This window comes from Trichomycterus rosablanca, chromosome 17 (genome assembly GCF_030014385.1).
Source record: "Trichomycterus rosablanca isolate fTriRos1 chromosome 17, fTriRos1.hap1, whole genome shotgun sequence".
NCBI lineage: Eukaryota > Metazoa > Chordata > Actinopteri > Siluriformes > Trichomycteridae > Trichomycterus > Trichomycterus rosablanca.
This window is the reverse complement of record NC_086004.1, coordinates 27793968-27812214: the sequence shown is the minus strand read 5'-3', so window position 1 is coordinate 27812214 and position 18247 is coordinate 27793968. Positions and strand designations below refer to the sequence as shown.

Genomic DNA, 18247 nt, shown 5'->3' with positions numbered 1-18247 from the left:
CTGTTGGGTCCTTGAGCAAGACCCTTAACCCTGTCTGCTTCAGGGGCGTGGTACAATGGCTGACTTTGCGCTCTGACCCCAGCTTCCAAACAAGCTGGGATATGCAAAGAAAGAATTTCATTGTACTGTACGTCTGTATATGTATATATGACAAATAAAGGATACCTTCTTCTAAGCTCTATAGACATTGTATAAAGCTTATCATATATGTTTAGGAAACCAAGAGTTACTTAATATCTTACAGGTGCCCAGTTGGCACAGCGGGATATTCCACTAACACACCAGTGCCGAGATTCTGAACTCCTCGGTTCGAAACTTGGCATTGCCACCGGTCAGCTGGGTGCTATCTAGCGGGCATAATTGGCAGTGCCTGCAGCAGACATGGTTTGGCTGGGGTGGGATGACCGGACTATGTGGGTGGGGTCTTCAAACGCTGTGTCAGGACTCAGATAAGCAGACAGAGAGGCGCCTGTGCAGAGTGCATGGGTGAAGAGAAGGGGTCCGCTATGGGCTGGGCGTGGGTTAGAGGAGGCGTGAGCAGTAATATACCCACCTCGACTGCAATCGGGGATCCCCCAGCAGCAAAAGACAAACTGACTACGCTAAATTGGGAGAAAATGGGAGAAAATTAATAAATAAAACAAAAAGAAAATAGTGGTTTCTTGCCAAGGTCAAAAAGTAAACCCAGATTCTAAATAATTAAATATCATCAAGTCTCAGGAAAAAAAGATGCAGAAAGTGTTGCAATTCTAAGATTACTATGATTTACATCCTTTACAAGTGTATGTAAAGTTTTAACCTCTGCTTGAATCTAATTTATTATTTATGCAAATCATGTTTGCATCCAACCACTCCAGAAATCTCCATTAACTGTACAACACGCTGCTGCTGCTGCTGCTGGTTTGTGGGTGTGTGTGAGTCACTTATGTTCCACCCTGTGGTTTCTGCTCATAAAGAACTGGAGTGAAAATGATGTGAACCGACACACATTGTTCCACTAACCGAAACTTCAAATGAAAATGAACCAGGTCACATTCTCCCTGACCCCCCACTAACATCCTTCTGTGGTGAAAGACTCGTATTCTGTAGAATCCCAGACAATAATGAAAGGTCCTACATGCGGTATCAACACAAGCCATAAAGTCAATATTTGGTACTTTTTGAGCGACAGAACAGCGGGCACTGCCAGCCTGGAACTAATACACAAAAATAATCTGTCAACAAAGCAGAACAAGAAAAATCATTAAAACAATTTGGATTTCTGTACATGGCTTTATATTCAGCTATATCAAGGCTACAGTATTTACATTATCTACACAAACAGTTGAATTACACATACATACACATACACTAATGGCCAAAACTATGTGGACACCCGAGCATGAACCCATTCCAAAACCTTGGATAATAATATGAAGTTGGCATCCCATTCATGGCTATAAAAACCTCTACTTTTGTTTAAGGTCGAGCACTGATGTTGGACATGAAGGCCTGGCTTGGTGTTATAATTCCAATTCATCCCAGTAGTGACGAGCGGGGTTGAGGTTTTTTTTACCCCAAACTATTTAAACCATCTCCTTATAGAAACTGCTTTGTGTACGAGTGCACAGTCAAGCTGATACAGAAAGGGCCTTCCCTAAACTGTTGCCACAAAGGTAAAAGCATATGATCAATTTTATATCACTGATATTAAACACTTCTGGCTGAAATTCCTGAACTTAAAAATTAGAGACTGTTTCATTATTTTTGGTCGTAAAGTGTATGTTTAGTTCCATAAGTTTTGAGGTCTAAAATGTAAAGAGGTTAAAAACACAAATTAAAACAGTGGATGATCTGATGGAAATATTTTAAATAAGGTTTAAAACAACAAATTAAGGAAAACATTGATGTATTTTATATATTCATGGTTTTTTGTGCACTGTCTCTCCCTTTTTCTCCCAATTTGGTCATTTTCAGTTCCCTATTACAATTCCTTGGCTAATGCCTAGTTCACACTACACGATTTTCGCCCTGATTTTCACTCGCCGACCGGTCGGCGCTAGATTTGCCGGCTCGGGAGCAACTCGGCGTTCGCTCGGCAACCGAAGAGAGATTTCTAGCTTGTGAAATATCTGGATCCGAGTTGCACAACTGGAAATGAGTGCTATGTCGAACAGCCAATAAAAACGCAAGATATGGTGTGAGTGGAAACGCAGGGGAGGAGTGTAAAAAGGTGGAACAGGGGCATAATATAATTTATATCAGAATACATCAGCACACAAGTTTTACAGTATTTCTGACCTTATCGTTCTCTACAAAACACCAATGTTGCATTGCAAAAAATATTTATTAACCTCCAACTCACTACAGAACAATCCGTGCTGTTCACGTAGCCAAATCCACTCAGATTCATTTATTTTTTATGCTGCACATCAGCACACAAACTTTGATCGCTCGCTACTTGTTGACGTGCATTTTTGGACATGTATCATTAAACCCCTCGTCACTTCTTGCGTTTGTTTTCGTGACAAAACATAGTTTGGGAGACCAGAGAGGCTCGCCTGCGATTCCAGTTGGTGATAGATGGTGTAGTGTGAAACCCCCTATCGCCGATCAGTCGTGTAGTGTGAAAGCCACACCGACTTGAAAGACTCCCGATTACAAGTTGTGTGGTGTGAACTGTACAGCGACCTGACGACTTGGAAAGTCGTGTAGTGTGAACTTGGCATAAGGAGGGCTGCAGACAAGACTCCCCCCTATCCCGACAAAAGTGCTGGCGCTTCGACCAGACAGCAGGAGTCACTGTTGCAGTGGCAGTGAGAAGAAACCCAATCCCACCTCTCCTCTCAGCCAGTGGTGAGCTTGCATGTTAGACAGCTGCGCTTCCTGAGCATCCCAGAATCAGACTCTTCTCTGTTAAACTCAAAAACAACCAAACAAATTCAGCATCTCCTTTCAACCATCTTCAAAATACTTTAAAGGCTCTTTTACATCCATAATAAGAGAAGATCTGGATGGATGAAATATTTAAGATTACTGTGATTAATGTGGTTGTTATAGAAAAAGATTCATAGTTTGACAGTAAAAGGACGTTGGGGGAAGGATGATGGGCTTGGACGCATCTAAATGATTCCAACACGCGTGCATGCAGGCTGCTCAGAAGGCCTCCCTGTGCTGATTGGTCAGATTTTCCCAGCTGCCTCCATTCATTGTTGTTTTTTGTCATTTTGATTGTAGATTTATTTATACCTGAATATATTTTATAATGTCATGCTTTTAGAATGTCATGAGAACCACACATATATCTGCAAATGTTTTCTTTCTAAGCATAGGCAGCCACCTAGGGCGACTTCCAGACTTGGGGTGCCATTTTATCAAGCTGTTTAAAAGACTAAATAAAAGAAGTGAGATACGACCATCAGTAGACACAGCAGCACTTTTTTAGCTATCCTACATTGTACATCTTACATAATTTCGACAACGCTTTTGTCTTGTGTGACACAGTCAGTCGTTCTCCCAGTACATCCTCCTCAGAAAGCTTCTCTCCAGCAGACGCGTCTGTCCTTGTTCCTGCCTGCTCCTCTACATACACCACATAGAGGACAATAACACTGTTATCTGTAATAAATACTGACAAAATCATCGACTCCTTGTTTATTTTCCTCAAACTTCTCATTCCTCCGAGGCGCTATGTCACCCAGCTTTCGGTGCGCAGCCGTTTGAGCGAAGGCCCTCCGATGCCTTCTAACGGGTCACCGCCCAGCCCCGGAGTGGGCACAGGAAGATGGGCATCTTGGTGCTGTTCCTCGCGCTCGCTACCCTCATACGAGCTGCAGGAGGAGGCCAAGCTCTCAGCGGGAGAATGAAGGGACGAGGAGGGAGGAGCGGAGAGGAAGGACATGGGTGGAGAAACGGGCTCGGCTTTTATATCCGTGATGAGAGAAAATCTTGAAGGATCAGAGATCTGAGACAATGCAAGAGAGACTCTGAAGAAGAAAAAAAGAAAACATAAACAACATTTACTGTGATTAATGTGGTTTAATGTAAAAAAAAATTTTTAACAAACAGATAAAAAAAATTTAAACAAACAGATAGAAACATTAATAATTAATAATTAAAAGACTGACAGTTGTGTGGACGACCATATGTAATCATTAGATCAGTAATGGATGGATGCGAAAATTCTTTCTTGAATCTTTAACAGACAAAAGTACAAATAACCAACTTGATGGTATTTTCATCATCCTCATCATCTTAATTATCATTATCATAATTTTTATTCATATATCACCTTTCCTATGCTCAAAGAAGCTTTACAACCACCATTTTTAAAGCTTTACAACCTTTTTATGATGCTTTATTTTGTAAATATAAACACATTTTGACTTATTGCCTAAAACACAGTCAGAAATATGGGACAGGAGCAAAATAATAGTGAAATTTTTACAGAATATCCAAGTATTACTTCTTTAAAACATTCCACAATAAGCCCTGGATTCGTAACCGGTGAGGGTCTCATTACTTGGTATAAAAAAGGATCCACCAAAGGCTCAAGTACTGACTGATGCTAATAAAACAATATATATAAATATTTGTGCTATTAAGATCAGCCAATCAACATTCTTCCTGTTTTTAAAGGATGACAAAAATCCCGAGTATCCAAAGTAAACTTAGAATGTCCAAAACTGTCTACAGAAGGTGCTTGACTGGTGCTGCATTTTATTGAACTTGGGTTTCAGCAATGCAACCTGGCTGGTTGGTCATTCTACAGACACAGTTGGTTCTGTCTGAATGACAGAAGCTCGTATTACCCCAAAAAGTGACCAGAGACGAGGTTCAAACCCAGATCCACAGAACCCATGTCGCTGTGGGTCACTTCATTACACATGTATTGCTGTTTTTGTGGATGAATGGATGAATTGATGACTAGACATGAATCTGTAGAAATACTGATGAATGGTTGGGTGGATGAAACTCACTCACCCCTGAGAGGTGATTGCAGACTGGGTGTGTTGCCATTGTGACCCTGAAGCCAGACCGGGGCTCTGTGAGACACTGAATCCATGCAGGTTACTGAGATCTGAACCGTTCAGGCTGTAACCTGCAATATAAATCAAAGTAAAGCAACAACTTCAGGACTGGATATCTTCAGCTCAAACTTCATCAAGAAAATGACCCAAAATAACTTAATACTTCTTTTTTTCTTTTTAAGGTAAAGGTACTTGCATGGCCTTGTCAATCTCCTTTTAACCCACTGAGTACATATGGAGGACTTTACAATTGTAAGGCCATTACAAAGACCCTTCCTCATAACCTTGGAGAGTTAAAGACAGTTTTCCATGAGAAATAAGGGACATAAAACCACAGTGCTGCAAAAAGCTGATAATAATTTACCACAGACGCTGAAGCTGTATATAGATAGATAGATATCCTTTATTTGTCATCTATACGTATACAGTTGTACAGTACAATGACATTCTTTCTTGGCATATCCCAGCTTGTTTGGAAGCTGGGGTCAGAGCGCAGCGACAGCCATCGTACGGCGCCCCTGAAGCAGACAGGGTTAAGGTCCTTGCTCAAGGACCCAACAGTGGCTGCATAGCAGAGCCTGGATTTGAACCGCCAGTCTCCTGGTTGATAGCCCAAAGCTCTACCCACTAGTCTACCACTGTCCCAAATATGCTAAAAAAAATATGCTAAAAGTGGTACTAATGTTATTAATTTGTGGTGTCTGAATACTTGTTGGCTTAATAAATTAGTTTGTACTTATTAAGACATAATTTGTGCACAGTTAAAGTGGTTGTTTTGACTGGATTGATGTCAAATAAAAGCAAAAGTGGTTGGATACTTGTTTCCTCTTGTTGTATCTGCATTATAGGGCTTAATAAAGGGTATTAAAATACACACACCTAAGTTGTATGCGGATGCTGTGGCAGGGTACGTCAGGCCCTGCTGGTGCAGACTGGGTGTCGCCATCGTCACCGCCGGCACGCTCAATGACTGCCTGGATGACGGGCTGTTGAGCCTCTGAAAATGTACAAAGAACAAGTAAGCGTCCTGGTGTATGAGTTACTGAAGTAGAACATTTCTTTGAAACCTAAAAACAGTCTCTCGGTCATGTCTGGAGATCTGAACTCTCACAGTCCTACCAATAATGCACATTAGTAGTGGCCACTTCACAATACACCAATCTACATTAAACTACAAAGCTCTAGTGTGATTGGTCCCGAGTACTATCGCTCCTCTATTAACTCCTGCAAAATGTGAGTGGGTGGCACAGTGGCTTGGTTGGTAGCACTGTCACATCACAGCAAGAAGGTCTGGATCTTTTCTGTGTGGAGTTTGCATGTTCTCCCCGTGTCTGTGTGGGTTTCCTACGGGAGTAACTGGTAACTACCTGTCCTGTCATAAATATAACCAAAGTGTGTAAAACATCACCTCAAAACCCCTTATAAATAAAATCAACGACAGCACCATTTCACCTTCACAACTAAAATACTATATAATAAAGTGCTGGTTTTTAGCGTTTAGATTGTATGAATATCTGGCGCCACCTGGTGGTGCAGTACTCATCACTTAATGCATCAGAACAACTTTCTAACAGTAGACACCTAATTCTGTCACGTCACATGTATGCACTGATCAGCCATAACATTAAAACCACCTCCTTGTTTCTACACTCACTGTCCATTTTATCAGCTCCACTTACCATATAGAAGCACTTTGTAGTTCTACAATTACTGACTGTAGTCTATCTGTTTCCCTACATGTTTTTTTAACCTGCTTTCACCCTGTTCTTCAATGGTCAGGACCCCCACAGGACCACTACACAGCAGGTATTATTTAGATGGTGGATCATTCTTAGCAATGCAGTGACACTGACATGGTGGTGGTGTGTTAGTGTGTGTTGTGCTGGTATGAGTGGATCAGACACAGCAGCGCTGCTGGAGTTTTTAAATACAGTGTCCACTCACTGTCCACTCTATTAGACACTCCTACCTGGTTGGTCCACCTTGTAGATGTAAAGTCAGAGACGATCGCTCATCTATTGCTGCTGTTTGAGTCAGTCATCTTCTAGACCTTCATCAGTGGTCACAGGACGCTGCCCATGGGGCGCTGTTGGATGGATATTTTAGGTTGGTGGACTACTCTCAGTCCAGCAGTGACAGTGAGGTGTTTAAAAACTACAGTGTCTTATCCACTCATACCAGCACAACACACACTAACACACCACCACCATGTCAGTGTCACTGCAGTGCTGAGAATGATCCACCACCTAAATAATACCTGCTCTGTGGTGGTCCTATGGGGGTCCTGACCATTGAAGAACAGGGTGAAAGGGGGCTAACAAAGCATGCCGAGAAACAGATGGACTACAGTCAGTAATTGTAGAACTACAAAGTGCTTCTATATGGTAAGTGAAGCTGATAAAATAGACAGTGTGTGTAGAAACAAGGAGGCGGTTTTAATGTTATGGCTGATTGGTGTAAATCATATATACAAAATAATTATTCATTAGAAGCATTTTATTACCAGAGCCGCAGAGATTTTACAGGCAGGCGGAACGAGCACCCGTAACTCTGGCTTGTGTTCGACAGGTACGAGGTTTCCCACATGGGGCCCTGGAGAGTTGGCTGACACGCCTCTTTCCATGCTGTTCTCACCGTAGCCATTCACTTATAGGGCAGAGAAAAAAAAACTAATCAGGCAGAACAATAGAGCTGAATTCCAGCACAACACATGCTTATTTAACACGCCGATGGTGAACTGTAAAGTCCTGATATTCCTGTTAGTGAGCTTTTACTTGCTACCACTGATTCTTTTTGCTGTATCTATAGATAATAATGACTGTGTTACATGGAGATGGAGCTTGGAGATGCAGGGTAACATTGAAAAAGCAAACATTGACCATTAAACATTCACAAAATATTCATGTCACATGTCTACATTTTGGATAAGTGCATTACTGTCTTAACTGTTTTCCCGTTATACCAATTCTAGCAACTTTATCAGTGTTTACTTGGTAACTGAATTGTATTTTTTGTGAAATAAAAGTGCCAGCAAATAATTTAGTGTAAATTTAAATGCAGTTTTTTTGGAAGGACTCACCTATTGGTGTGGTGTGTACGCCATTAAGGCTGAGGTCTGAAGTACCACCTGATACAGAACAAAACAAGAATAAATAATAATTCCTTACAATTAAAAGGAAACAATTATCCAGCTTTTGCTTTGTGGTGATGACTTTCAGACTAACAAGTATTTACTGGTTCTATTAAATATAAGGTACGATTTGAGGTTTTTTTATATGTTCGATAAGATATTAGGGATAAAACTGACATTTAAATCCTCACAGATCACAGTACATAAGCAAAGCTATGCAAAAGCTCATGTATAGCATTTCAGCATTATTATTTTTTGAGTAAGTGTTCCAACTAATAAATTCATCCTCATTATTAGTTTATCTTTGGATCTTATGTATGTATGTATGTATAAGGCAACACTGTCAGGGTGATAGTAAAAGAAAAAGTATTGGCCTTTGGACCTTGATTATAAATATAAGAGCTACACACGTTTAAAGGGAATGAATAAGTGTGTTACGCTGCCATCAGTAATACTACACGCGAGTCTGTGTACATTAAATTACCTTTAAACAGATCCGTGAATCGTGTGTTGGAAGGTCTCTGCAGGGAACTGGACGATGGAGACAGCATGCCAGCTTCACCCAGAGATCCAGGACTACTGTAGGACTGGACACTGGAGTCAGAGACGGGCATCATGAAATTCTGCTGAGATGAAAAAAATGACTAGTCAGCATTCAAACCATATAACAGGAATGAATGTGGTGAATTGAGGAATGTAGTAAAAGGAAAACCAGAGGAACATTAAACTCTTACAGTATGTGATTAATGATTTGTTTAATAAGATGTATTTCATGACAGACCTTTTTTCATGAATTAGCCAAAATACCTGTTGGTCCAGAAAACATAAATACATTTAAGTTCATTAAGTTCATTGTGATTATTTTTAAATCTGCTTGGTAAAAACATACATAATTATTTAGTTGTTGGTGTCGTGATTGACTATCGATGTATACTGTAGTGTAGACTATACACATTTAAGTGTAGAAAGGGCTAGTTCAACTGAACCTATTAAACAGTACATAGTACATGGATCAATAGTCTCCTCTCAGTGTTGGTAAGAAAAAAGTCACATTATGTTCCTGCTTTCTGTGGGGTTTTTAGATTGTGTTTCTAGTCTTTATTTCTGAACTTGCTTGTAAATGATGACTTGTGAATTGGCCTGTGCAATAAATTTCGATAGCTGTTGTTCAATTTACAACATTAGAATGCTGCTGTTTTTCATACTTTTTATTAAGCGAACTTATCTAGTCCTATTTATTTGGACATAAAAAATTCACCAGTTGCAGGTATAATCACTAACAAAAAATTAGAATTATTATTGCATTTCCTACCCCACCAAATGAAGTTTGTATTTGTATTTGTTATTGTATTTATGCTTTTAATCCAGTATTTTTTAACCCACATAAATTATTAATGATGGTTTGATTGTATGATAACAAGTTGTCAAAAACACCCAAAATCACTGAAATCCTAAGACTGTCATTTACTGAATGCCATTAATAAGTGTAACTACACCTTTGACCCTAACTGTATAGAATATGGAGCATGGAAAAGTGATTTGGTGTATTTAAATAATTACACAATATAATGCACATCATATGAGTATTTTAATGGTTTCTAATGTAAAAATACAATTGTCATAACATTATGTCTGTTAGCAGAACTCACAAGCTTATGATTGCGCATCATGATATCAAACTCTTCATTGATCTTCTGGTATTTCTCCTCTGTGTGTGAAGCGAGGACGTATAGAGACTTGTCCTGTTCTGGACTTTCTGAGCTTCGATGCTCCTTCTTGTTCAAGGCCTGGAAAAAAAACAGTGTTTAATAATATTTACACAGTTAGTATTTACTCAGCTGCTCCAGTATATTTCCAGGTCACCACAGTGGATCTGGTCCCTCTTATTTCTATCTGGGCTTGGGACCAGCACTAAAAGCACAGGCCGATAGCACAGCTGAGATTTGGACCCTGGATCCCCAGATCCCAGCTGCAGTGAACTAGCATACTTTACTGTGGCACCACTTGATAATTAATACAGTTTTATTAATAGTTAATCAAGTTTGGTGCTTAAAGATTTCTGTTTTCCACTCTTAATTTGAATATATCCACTTCCCCCTAGAACTTTATGTAACCCCGGCTACTATCCTCCCTTTTTCTGTTTGATAAAGGCTGCAGGCCAGGATATCAGGGTGTCAACAGCAAACCAAGAATACAATGTTAGCATGATGGAGTGATTTATAATTACTGAAAGCATCTTGGACAAACTGAGTGACAAATTGAGTGTTTGCACAATACAGCATCAACAAAAACATTCCCAGTCACCACTGTCTAGCCTTCTAAATGTTACTACTGACAGGTTAAATTAATGTTTATATTCTGTGTCTTTTAACCACTATTATGCAGAGTTTAAGGCTGTTTAGGTGGCACAGACAGCACCCATTATGCTGCATTATTAAATTATGTAAGCAAACACTGATGGACCTACAGTTTCTTGTCTCGTCACCCAGTTTTTATGCACCTTCATGTTATCACAATACATAGCTGGTTTAGCTCAATTGCTGGCATTTAATGCTGTAAAACAGTGTAAACATAAAGAGGAGAATTTTCCAGCCTAGACCCAGCACACCTGCCCACACTGAGTGAAATAAAAGGATGAAAAAAGATGACTGACAAATGTTTTGTGTTTCCATTGCACTATAAAAATACTGATTGTTAAGCTGTTATGACTTTTTAGCATGTAGCTAGGCTAAAGTTTGCTAAACTTACTATAGACAGCAGCAGAGCAGGATCCACAAGGGGGCGCCATTCTGCCAAGTCTTGTCTTTTTAAACAACATGCTAAACAACCGCAGTGCTAATCTGAACTTTAGCATGTATAAACTTAATTATGTCTCTTCTTTGATCCGAAATAGCACAAATAATAATTACTATTTGAATCCCCTTATGATTAGACAGTTTGAATATGGAACTGGAAGGTTTGTGAAGTCAGCAAAAATACCTGTTTTGGAAATGTAAACATATGAAGCTATCGCTTAATGGGTTAAGCCCAAGGATGGATGATGGTTTGTCATTTGGCAAAAAAACAAAAAAACAAAAACAAAGAGTAAACCAAGAGCCCCATAGTTTAAAAACAAGTTTTCTAAACATATTATCAGTGAATATAGAGATTTTTCCATCTACAATTCACAATATTATTAAAAGATATTGTATTGTATATGAAACTACTAACTACTATTGTATATGAAGCACTTCTGTAAGTCGCTCTGGATAAGAGTGTCTGCTAAATGCAGAAAATGTAAATGTATGAAGTATAAAAGTGTACTTGATAAAGTATATAAAAAAATAAAGTATAAAAGATTACTTGACTTTCCCTCTGGGATTAATAAAGTGATCTATCTATTTTAAGAGAATACAGAGAAATCTGTGTGTGAAAAGGACAAATCCAAAAGCCAACTGCGAGCACTGCTTTAAAAACCAACACGTTCCTGTTATGAATATACAGTGTATCACAAAAGTGAGTACACCCCTCACATTTCTGCAGATATTTAAGTATATCTTTTCATGGGACAACACTGACAAAATGACACTTTGACACAATGAAAAGTAGTCTGTGTGCAGCTTATATAACAGTGTAAATTTATTCTTCCCTTAAAATAACTCAATATACAGCCATTAATGTCTAAACCACCGGCAACAAAAGTGAGTACACCCCTAAGAGACTACACCCCTAAATGTCCAAATTGAGCACTGCTTGTCATTTTCCCTCCAAAATGTAATGTGATTTGTTAGTGTTACTAGGTCTCAGGTGTGCATAGGGAGCAGGTGTGTTCAATTTAGTAGTACAGCTCTCACACTCTCTCATACTGGTCACTGAAAGTTCCAACATGGCACCTCATGGCAAAGAACTCTCTGAGGATCTTAAAAGACGAATTGTTGCACTACATGAAGATGGCCAAGGCTACAAGCAGATTGCCAACACCCTGAAACTGAGCTGCAGCACAGTGGCCAAGATCATCCAGCGTTTTAAAAGAGCAGGGTCCACTCAGAACAGACCTCGCGTTGGTCGTCCAAAGAAGCTGAGTGCACGTGCTCAGCGTCACATCCAACTGCTGTCTTTGAAAGATAGGCGCAGGAGTGCTGTCAGCATTGCTGCAGAGATTGAAAAGGTGGGGGGTCAGCCTGTCAGTGCTCAGACCATACGCCGCACACTACATCAAATTGGTCTGCATGGCTGTCACCCCAGAAGGAAGCCTCTTCTGAAGTCTCTACACAAGAAAGCCCGCAAACAGTTTGCTGAAGACATGTCAACAAAGGACATGGATTACTGGAACCATGTCCTATGGTCTGATGAGACCAAGATTAATTTGTTTGGTTCAGATGGTCTCAAGCATGTGTGGCGGCAATCAGGTGAGGAGTATAAAGATAAGTGTGTCATGCCTACAGTCAAGCATGGTGGTGGGAATGCCATGGTCTGGGGCTGCATGAGTGCAGCAGGTGTTGGGGAGTTACATTTCATTGAGGGACACATGAACTCCAATATGTACTGTGAAATACTGAAGCAGAGCATGATCCCCTCCCTCCGGAAACTGGGTCGCAGGGCAGTGTTCCAGCATGATAATGACCCCAAACACACCTCTAAGACGACCACTGCTTTATTGAAGAGGCTGAGGGTAAAGGTGATGGACTGGCCAAGCATGTTTCCAGACCTAAACCCAATAGAACATCTTTGGGGCATCCTCAAGCGGAAGGTGGAGGAGCGCAAAGTCTCGAATATCCGCCAGCTCCGTGATGTCGTCATGGAGGAGTGGAAAAGCATTCCAGTGGCAACCTGTGAAGCTCTGGTAAACTCCATGCCCAGGAGAGTTAAGGCAGTTCTGGGAAATAATGGTGGCCACACAAAATATTGACACTTCAGGAACTTTCACTAAGGGGTGTACTCACTTTTGTTGCCGGTGGTTTAGACATTAATGGCTGTATATTGAGTTATTTTGAGGGAAGAATAAATTTACACTGTTATATAAGCTGCACACAGACTACTTTTCATTGTGTCAAAGTGTCATTTTGTCAGTGTTGTCCCATGAAAAGATATACTTAAATATCTGCAGAAATGTGAGGGGTGTACTCACTTTTGTGATACACTGTATATATAAACCCTTGTCAGTATACATTGTGTGTCACTGCATCTAAAAATGCAAGACGTCATCCATATATCAACATCCTGAAACTCCGGAGTCCATTTTTGTAATTGCTTTTAGATATAATAGAAGTCGTGTTCTTCAGGACAAAGAGAAAGGGACCATCCTGGTTGATATCAACCTAAAGTTTAAAAGCCTGGGCATGGGTAACTTGCACACCTATAAAGGCTCCATTAATTCTGAGGTGTACAGATACATTTTGGAGCAACCTACACTGCCATCTATGTTATGTCTTGATCAGGGACGTTTATTTTAGCAAGAAGATGCCTTCTGCACGTTGCAAGAGTGTAGCTTACTTATAGGAGAGTGAAGTGGCTAGACTGGCCTGTCTTCCATTGTAAATTATGAAGCACAATATACAATGTGTTCTATCAAGCAAAACTTTGCAACTATAACTGGAGTTTTCAGTTCCCGATCTATTAGAACGTTATTTAAAAAAATATGATGCCTCTTATGCTTCTTAAGGTTTTGCTAAAGTGCTGCGTGTTTGAGAGCAGCCCCAATCCTGGAATGCATTTCTTTTCTATGTGTAATTTTTTTTAGGGTGAAATCTTTACCACAGGTGGAGCTGTAAGAATCTAACCTGGTTGCTCAGTGACTGTTCTCACCTCAACAATGTCACAGTTGGTCCTGCTCTCGTGGGGCTCGTTGTACTCGGTGTATTTCAGCAGGACCTTGTCCATGTCCGTGCTCGCATACTGGAAGAGCTTATTGGAGCTGTTGAAGATGATGAGGGCGATCTCACAGTCGCACAGAACGCTCAGCTCGTACGCCTTCTTCATCAGTCCAAACTTCCTTTTGGTGAAGGTCACCTAGAGCAGAACACAAACAAATTCTGTTTCACTGCATTTCTCAAGAATTAGAATTGTGAGAGGGTGATGCACAGCTCCACACTGTAAACAAATATGTGTTTTAATATTCCAGTTGTGTGTGTGTGTGTGTGTGTGATCTGTTACAGAAAAAAAATGTTTTTTATACATATTCCGAACTTCTGCTCTACAGTAACCGAACGTTGCTGTCAGTGTTGCCAGATCTCGTCACATTCCCTGCCAATTATCACCCTTCTGGAGGAACGCTAAACCTGCCACCACTCCAGCGCTGCATGTACGTGACCATCTGTACCGGCCTGAAGCGTTAAATTCACTGTGAAATTCAGGTACAAGTCATTTCTTTACTAATGTTTGAGTGGAAAGCATTTTTCCCCTCCTGTAATTTTCCTCCATGCTGCAGTTAAGCTTGTTTTTAATTCCTGTTCTCAGCAATTCATAACACTTTAGCAACACTGAACGGATGGATGAACAGATGGATGGATGGATTGGTGGATGGGTAAATAGATTGGTGGACAAGTAGATTATCATGAATAAATAGGTTTGTAGATGGATGGATGAATCTATGGATTGGTGAATGCATGAGTAAAAGTGGCTGAGTGGATAGGTGGTTGAGCTAATGGATGAATTGGATTGGTGGATGGATATATAGATTGGTGGACTGATAGATAAATGGATGAGAGGGATGATGAATAAATAGATGGATGACTAAATAGGTTTGTGGATGGATGGATGGATGGTAAAGTGGCTGAGTGGATAGGTGGATAAACTGATGGATGGATGGATGGAAGGTTGGATGGATGGGTAAATAGATTGGTGGACTGGTAGATAAATGGATGAGTGAATAAATAGATGGATGAATAGGTAAATGGATAAATAAATAGGTTTGTGGATGGATGGATGGATGGATGCATGGCTGGATGATGGATTGACGGACTGGTGGATGGATGAATGGATGAATGAATAAATAGATAGATGAATAGGTAGCTGGATTAATAAAAAGGTTTGTGGATGGATGGAGGGATGGATGGATGAATGGATGGGTTGGCAGGTGGGTGGATGATAGGACGAATGGAGTTGTAGGCAGATTGATGTGTGGAATATTTATTGACTGCTTTAACAACATGCTTTTCAAATTTTTTCAGGTAAACATGTTCACATTTGCTGTGGTGAGTGACATGCAGCAGATCCACTAGATTAAAATCTAGTTAAAAAGTGTATGAGAAGTTCTTTATATTAATAACTGGCCCCGTATATATAAATCACTTAATAAAATTAAAAAAAGCTCTTCCAGACAATGTAGGGTTTGTTGTGCTGGCGAGGGTTTATATTTATAGCACGAGGCAGACTGGGTGAATTCCAGACCTGCTCTGCGGCTTCGCTTTGATTGATGGTCATTGGGGGTTAGAGAAAGAAGCTATATGCTTCCCACAAAGACTCTGTCAGCTAATGAGAGATATGGAGCCGTGCGGTCCTCTAATTACACTGACCACAGCACAGGGACAGCAGGTCCAGTGAGACCCGGGACAAGAGGGGTAGTGTGTATTTGGGTGAAGCTTCTTCCAGTGCCACTCATCAACTGGGCAGCAGAAAAGAGGGCTCAGTAAAGTAGTTTAATGTGGCGTGTGGTGCAGTGCTTGGAAGTATTTTTATATTTATAATAATAATTTGAATTTTAGAGTTTATTTATTTTTAATGGGGGAAATGAGAATCTCATAAGCTCAGAGTGGGTAGCGCTGGGTTTGATTCCTGGGTCTGGCAGCCAGGGTCCCTTTTGTGTGGAGTTGGCATGTTCTCCCTGTATACAAGTGGGTTTCCTCCTGGTGCTCTGGTTTCTTCCCACAAGTCTAAAGACATGCAGTCAGGTGTAAGTGTGAGAGTGTTTATATGTGTTTGTGTTTGCCCTGTGATGGACTAGTGACCTGTCCAAGGTGTTTCCTGAGTTTTGCATTTAAGAAGATAGTTGAGTAATCAGAAGGCTGCTGGCTCAAACCCCACCGCTGTCAAGCTGCCACCTTTGGGCACTTCTGCATGGATCTTAAACCTCATCTTAAAAAGCATCTGCTAAATGATTTGAATATAAACGTAACTCAAGGGTCCGGTCGTGTAGCTCACCTGTCTGTTCCTCTCATCAATAATGCGAGTAATCTGGATCTTCTTACGTCCCATTCTCACCAACTTTTTTTCCTCTAGCATCCAAGAGAGAGCTCAAATCTGTGGGATCTGCTTCCTGAAATGTTCTGCTAGTGAACCATCACGAACTTTGACTCTCATCGCTTCCTGAGAAAGAGAAAAAATGTTTGATTATCACAGACGTTCATTCTGTAGATTCTCGGTCTACACACGCATGCATTCTGAAATCAATTCAGCATTTTTAAAAGGTAAAATCACCTTAATTTAAAGATTTATTGAATTCCGTTTCAATTTTGTGTGCTTATAGAGCACAGGGCAGCGAAAAAGACTCATCCAATTGTTCAATTTGCATCGTGCTTCCTCTCTGTATATGCCGAACCCTGCCCTGACCGAGGAGATAGCTAACCCAAATCCCCTCCGAAACATGGGCAGCAGCCAGATGCATCTTTGCCACCCACACATTGATGAGTGTTGTGCCACCTAGCGTTGCATGCGGAGAGACACACCCTAAGAGCACTCTTCCTCATCTCTGTGCAGGCGCCTCTAATCAGCCGGCAGAGGTCGTAATTGCATTCTGACAGAGAGAGACCCTCATCCGGTTCTTTGTCCCGCCCCCCAACTGAGCAACCAGCCAATCGTTGCCCATACAGCCACTCAGCCTCGAACCGGTGAAGCAGAGCTGGATTCGATACGATGTACTCAGAATCCAGCTCTGGTTGCAGCGTGTCTTTTTACCGCTTGCTTTAGAGTTCTTTCATAATTATATGTGGGGTTTCCAAAAAAAAGTCTGAAAGGCTGAATTTAAATATTCATACTTGATTATTGATGGTCAGGATTTAAAAAAACCCCATCATTTTATTTTGAAATTCTAAACTTTTTAGGGGTGCTCGGGTGGGGTAGTACGACAGCAGATTAGGGTCACCGTATAAATAAATAAATAAAGTCAAAATTATTTCGAGAATAAAGTCAAAATATAATTTATTCTTAAAGAATTTTGACTTTATTCTCTTGCATAACTCTTGGACATCATTACTCACGTTCCAGGGGCTTAATGGTTCTGGGATTAAATATGACTATCAGGATAAATTCCTATCAGGATAAGATAATAGTTTTGGGTTTTTACAGTCTTGGCAAAGTGACCACTGTTCCATGAACATGTGTGCAGTCAAACTAGCTATATTCATACGGGCCCAGAGAAGTTACCAGCTTCCAGTTACCAGTCAATCATAATTTTTAAATTTTTAAGGCCAGGCCAAGTGAAATAATATTACAGAACTCTCCAGACTGCCAAATTAATCATCTTAGTTGGTGTTTTTGACTTTGCATTTTGTTCAGAAATCCTACAGTAAACATGCGAACGTAGTTTTTTCCCTGCAAACAAAATTTAGTCAAAAAAGAACAATCGCAGGATGAACTGGTAAGTTTCACTGTCAGCTACTAGAATGTGAGGAAAACGTTACTGACCATTACGTTTAAGTCAGGCCTATTTATAAATGAGTTCAGACAACAAACTGAACTTCTTACGAAAGCAGAAAGAAGAAAAGAAGAAAAGTTTATGGTTTCTAAACCTCCTACGCACCGTGAAACCAGAACAATGATGTACAATGGCGCTCTTCAATAAGAATAGCAAGTTCGTCCAACAAAGAGCAGTGCTTGCATAATCGGCCGCTCAAGCCAAGAGCGCCGACAATGTAATGTGTCATTTTCCACTTATCCAGTTCAACCCCAACTAAAAATCACCACCATCCCACACAGCGGGTTGTGCAGACGCTCTATTGTTCCACGGTCGTTTCTGTTCTGAGAGTCAGCAGGACGAGCACGGCGCTCTGATTATAATTGAAAATGTCAGACGAAGGAGCTGGGTTATGTTTGGAAGTATTAACACTTGCCGCTGAGCAAGTGTTGTTCATTTCTGATGTGAACCGCGAGAGACGATCACGTCTTAGCATGGAAAAGTGAGCAACGACGCCTT

At 40.5% G+C, this 18247-nt stretch overlaps 1 protein-coding gene across 2 annotated transcripts; it reads right to left on the bottom strand.

Annotated features, from left to right (window-relative positions):
* Positions 1–3618: 3618 nt before the first annotated feature.
* On the bottom strand, positions 3619–18091 carry LOC134331426 (myocyte-specific enhancer factor 2A-like). Of its 2 annotated transcripts, none has more exons than XM_063012835.1 (10): positions 17855–18091; positions 16258–16422; positions 13924–14127; positions 9789–9926; positions 8624–8765; positions 8089–8136; positions 7513–7655; positions 5889–6006; positions 4963–5080; positions 3619–3965 (listed from the first exon to the last, which is right to left on the bottom strand). In XM_063012835.1, the coding sequence occupies exons 2-10, from the start codon at positions 16336–16338 to the stop codon at positions 3668–3670; spliced, it is 1290 nt and encodes a 429-aa protein (XP_062868905.1). In that variant the 5' UTR covers positions 16339–16422; positions 17855–18091; the 3' UTR covers positions 3619–3667. The 2 variants fall into 2 exon arrangements, with proteins under 2 accessions (XP_062868905.1, XP_062868906.1); XM_063012836.1 differs by having other exon boundaries at positions 8624–8762.
* Positions 18092–18247: the final 156 nt, after the last annotated feature.